The sequence below is a fragment of the Sphaeroforma arctica genome, assembly GCF_001186125.1.
Source record: "Sphaeroforma arctica JP610 unplaced genomic scaffold supercont1.1095, whole genome shotgun sequence".
Classification (NCBI taxonomy): Eukaryota; class Ichthyosporea; order Ichthyophonida; genus Sphaeroforma; species Sphaeroforma arctica.
Genome location: NW_014039463.1, coordinates 5,479 through 11,090, shown reverse-complemented (window position 1 = coordinate 11,090; position 5,612 = coordinate 5,479). Strand labels below are relative to the sequence as shown.

The following is a 5,612-nucleotide window of genomic DNA, read 5'->3' as shown; positions in this document are numbered from 1 at the left end:
TACGCAAACACACAGACATACACAGTCACAGTCATAGACACAGACAGAGACACAGATACAGACACATACTCACACATATATATACACGCACACTATATATATATATATATATATACATATGTCTGAATTTATATACATAAACAGCCCTGTATATTCTAAAGACAACAACATATGATCATTTCATACCGTCGACGACAGTGGCATTGTGTTCCTTTGAGTTGGTGTCTTGCGGTGTCTTTAGTTCGCTGAGTCGCCCGCAGTTGTCGAGCCTATGCACATCCACCTGATGCATAGGCGATGATACAGATACGAAGTATTAGTCTAGGTGTAGAGGTACGGATACAGGCATGCGGCATATGCATGAATGTGGTGAATACATACTTGTATGTTGGCCGGCCCACTCATCTGTGAGTTTGTCAAGACATTGATATAAATTTGTCAATACATTCCTGTTAGCTTATGCACACCTCACATATAAGTTTCATATACCTAGGTGATATCCATGGAGAGGTACAAGCAAGTGAGATGAAATTGTATCCGGGATAGGGTGACTCTGAGATCGTAGCTCCGTTCACATACGTGATATAAAAAAATTCAATTTTGACCCAATCAAAACATGTTATGACTCACAGGACAGGCGCTTGCTCTGATTGGCAGAGAATGTGTAGTTAATTAGCACTGGCAAAGCATGCTGACGTTTGGTCGCGACAGACAATGGTAGGTATGAGGTTATCAACTGAAATAGCAATGCTGTCTATAAATAGAAATACTACCTACAACCCAGAGGGCCCAGGCTAAAATAAATAGAAATACTATCTACAACTGAGAGGGGGATACTATAAATAGAAACACTATAAACATGCAGGTAGATTGGAGAGAAGGTCTACGTACACATACCTCCATACCCACAACAGCTATAACAAAATTCATATCTACTACAGCTATGCCACTGGATAGACCATTCAGGACAAACTTGCCTCCTTTAAACGTGGGAGTAACTTATCGATCCAGGAGGGATCCACCGGACAGACGTTAATCATATAGGCCTGCAGTAAATGAAGGACGTGAGAGGGTGGTTATCAACAAACAACAAACAACACACACAAACACAGTGCCCAAGACATACTCACGACAACTGCCGAGACACTTATGTATGCCACTTGACACACATAGTTCATGATGGCAGACATTTTGTAGAAGTGATGTCATATTTACTCTTGAAGTTTGTCATACATACTGTAGAAGTGATGTCATATTTGCGCTAGAAGTGATGTCATACATAAAGTTGAAGTGATGTCATACATACACTAAAAGTGGTACGTACATAGCCATGCACAACCCAGTCCAGCCGACTTGTGAGCATGCAGTACTGAGCTGAAGTGAAGAAGCACAACTTGACATCTCGAAACACACATGCATGGACACTCACATCCACACACACTCACATCTGAAGTAAGCGTAGAGGGTCATGCATACATATCCCAGAAGTGGTTTGTCTATAGCCACACACACACATCTGAGGAGAGCGTAGAGGGTGATACATACATACCCTAGGAATGGTCTGTCTATAGTATACATACATACACTAGAAATGGTCTGTCTATAGTATACATACATACCCTAGAAATGGTCTGTCTATAGTATAGATACAAACCCTAGAAATGGTCTGTCTATAGTATACATACATACACTAGAAATGGTCTGTCTATAGTATATATACATACCCTAGAAATGGTCTGTCTATAGTATACATACATACCCTAGAAATGGTCTGTCTATAGTATACATACATACCCTAGAAATGGTCTGTCTATAGTATATATATATACCCTAGAAATGGTCTGTCTATAGTATACATACATACCCTAGAAATGGTCTGTCTATAGTATACATACATACCCTAGAAATGGTCTGTCTATAGTATACATACATACCCTAGAAGTGGTCTGTATATAGCCATACACAACCCAGTCCAGCCGGCTCTCTTGGCCATGCAGTACTGAGCCTGGGTGTAGGTGTACAACACTCCCATGGCCCTACAGGGGTAGAAATAGTGCAGGTAGCGTTAAGAAATATGGTACACATACGCACGGTGGTGTGTGTACGTCGCTGATAGAATTTTCTATCAGGTACTCTACCTCAATAGAAACATCATCATAACCCGAATAATCCAAATTATTTATTGTAGAAGGTAGTACAGATACGGACAAGTGGTGTCAACATGTTTCATATGCACACACACACACACACACACACACACACACACACACACACACATATATATATACACACATATATATATACATACATACATAAGATAAATATATGCTTATTCATATTCATACATACACACATACGTATACACACAAACGCATGCGAATGTACATGAGCTCATATAAAACAAACACATACTCTCATACCTACAATCAAATAGTGTACCTGCTTTGTAACAAACGATGTTTGTCCCACCACCCGCCTGGCTGCACACCCAAAGAGTCCGGCGGAGAAAGCACGCCTGACACTTTGACACGTGTCAATGTCGAGTACTCTATCTGCAATCGCTCGAGACGCCCGTTTACTCACACATGGGAAGCCTGGGAATATGACAATACGACAAAATAAACTACAATACGACACAGGGAAGCAATTCAGATCTCAATGCTGCTATTAGGTCTGAAAGTACTCGGGTGCAACTGTGTACGTGATGCATGTGTATATGTATGCATGCATATGTGTATATATGTTTATCTGTATGTATGTGCATATGTATATATGTACATATGTATATATGTACGTATGTATATATGTATATATATATACTTATGTGTATGTCTACATATTTAGATGTGGGTTAGCTTCTAATGACCGTCCCCAATCGAATGCGACAATCATTCGTTCACACACGGGATGTGTGGCAGTGATCCAATACGATACAGGAGACCATGTGCCGTATCTCAGCGTTATATATAATTATAGCTATGTATAGATGCATGTATACACATGTATGCATAAATATACCTATGTATTTATACACATAAAGTATGCTATACGTACTAGACCTTAGTACTATACATACTTTACATACCATACTTAGATAGTATCTTTAGTATTTATAGTAGACATACTATATAATCTCATGCACAAGCCCCACTACACACAACACTCTCGAAGTATGCGCGGGTGGTGTGTGTTGATCCCATGTATGCTAAGCCAAAATGGTTGTGGTTGTACTGCTGAAGTCACCACAACATCCACAACACACACTCGCGCACACACAGGCAAGCTCAATACACACCTTGCTATAGGTAGTCATAATGTATATTCACACGCCTTGCCATAGCTAGGTAGGTATAACGCTTTTTGCACACCTTCCTATAGGTAGGTAGGCATAAGACTCGATCACACACCTTGCTTCGTCACAATACTCTCCAGTTGTGTTCGTATGTTCTGTACGGTAACGAGTGATCGCTGGTACGCCAACATGGGATTATTCACTCACATCTTGGTATAGGTAGTCATAATACTATTGCTATAGATATGTACGATACTTATTTACACACCCTGTTACAGGTAGGCGAGACGTATTTCCCACACCTTGCTTCGTCACAATACTCTCCAGTTGTGTTCGGATGTTCTGTGCGGTGACGAGTGATCGCTGTCGTATGTGATACTGTCGCGCCCATTTGGCATTGCAACCCGAACACACCCACGCTTCATAGATGAGTAGCAGAAAAGTGTAGTCACACACCAGGGAATTACCTAAGTGAATGGTTACAGGTAGGTATAGTAGGTACAATCAGGAGGTAGATATAGTAGGTAAAACTGTTGTGGATGAGCAGCAGAAAAGTGTAGTCACACACCAGGGAAGTACCTAAGTGAATGGTTACAGGTAGGTATAGTAGGTACAATCAGTAGGTAGATATAGTAGGTAAAACTGTTGTGGATGAGCAACAGGAAAGTGTAGTCACACACCAGCGCATTTAATAAATGAATGGGCATAGGTAGGTATAGTAGTAGGAATAAATAGTAGGCATGAATAGTAGGTGGAATTGTTGCAGATGAGCAAGAGGAAAGTGTAGTCATACACCAGCACATTACCTTAATGAATGGGTATAGGTAGGTATAGTAGTAGGTATAAATAGTAGGTATGAATAGAAATAATACGTACGACTGTTTTAGATGAGCAACAGGAAATTGTAAACACACACCAGCCCACTACCTAAGTGAAAGGGCATAAGTAGGTAGAGTGGGTAGTAGTATAAATAACAGGGGGTAGGTACAAATAGCGCGTGGTAGGTACAAATAGTGAGCTGTAGGTATGAATAACAAGGGGTAGGTACAAATTGCGGGCAGTAGGTACAAATAGGGGGTTGTAGGTATAAATAACAAGGAGTAGGTACAAATAGCAGGTAGTAGGTACAAATAAGGGGTTGTAGGTATAAATAACAAGGAGTAGGTACAAATAGGGTGTTGTAGGTACAAATAACAAGGAGTAGGTACAAATAGCGGGCAGTGGGTACAAATAGGTTGTTGTAGGTACAAATAACAAGGAGTAGGTACAAATAGCGGGCAGTGGGTACAAATCGGGTGTTGTAGGTACAAATAACAAGGAGTAGGTACAAATAGGGGGTTGCAGGTATAAATAACAGGGAGTAGGTAAAAATAGCGGGTAGTAGGTACAAATAACAGAGAGTGGGTAAGTTCTAAGAGTGATCGTGATCCTGAAAAAAAAAGGCGTTGAATGAAGTATTTGGATACTATTCGAGTATGAGCAGTAGGTATATGTGATCATACACAAGCGCCACCCCTATGTCCAGTACTTTCGCATCATTGGGCACCTCGTGCGAAAACGTAGATAAATTACGTAAATACTTCAAAATGCCACAGTTGCTTACCACTTGCACGCGTCTTTAGTTCCTCCCATAGCTCAGTCTTCGCTTCCGCGTCATCGGGTCCCATACACGACGTATTAAACGAAAACGTACTAAAATACGTACACCACTCCAAAATCCACATTTACATACCACCAAACAAAATGTATTAAACATAAACGTACTGAACTACAGAGATACGTCAGTTCTCACATATACCTACCACATGCATGTGTTTTTAGATCGTCCCAGAGCTCTGTCACCGCTTCTGCGTCATCGGGCCGCGGTCGGATAAAGAGATTTTCGACTGTTAATTGAGCCACTACAATCAACACCTGCATGCAACAGTAAACAGCAGGCTATAAATAAAATACTACAAATAACTTTCTGTGAATAGAATTCTGTAATAGAATCCTGTAAATAGGGTTCCATAAATAGAATGCTATATATATAATTACATAAATAGAATTCTATAAATAAAACTCTATAAATAGAATTCTATAAATAGAATTCTAAAAATAGAATTCTAAAAATATAATTTTATAAATAGAATTCTATAAATAGAATTATATAGATAGAACTCTATAAATAGAAACTCTATAAATATAAAATTATATAAATAGAGGGTTGTAGATTAAATGGGGTCTTTTTCTCCCCAGCACGGGTTAATCCAGGTCCTGGGTCGGTTGAATATGTCGATTGCTATAGCAACAAACCCGTCTCACAGACCTTTTCACAAGA

General features: G+C 39.8%; 1 protein-coding gene across 1 annotated transcript; it reads right to left on the bottom strand.

Annotated features, from left to right (window-relative positions):
• Positions 1–161: 161 nt before the first annotated feature.
• SARC_09964 (hypothetical protein) lies at positions 162–3,483 on the bottom strand (the record flags this gene model as incomplete). The annotated part of the gene is made up of 4 exons (XM_014296004.1): positions 162–283; positions 1,935–2,036; positions 2,413–2,594; positions 3,408–3,483. The coding sequence occupies 4 exons, from the start codon at positions 3,481–3,483 to the stop codon at positions 176–178; spliced, it is 468 nt and encodes a 155-aa protein (XP_014151479.1). The 3' UTR covers positions 162–175.
• Between the last annotated feature and the right edge of the window lie 2,129 nt (positions 3,484–5,612).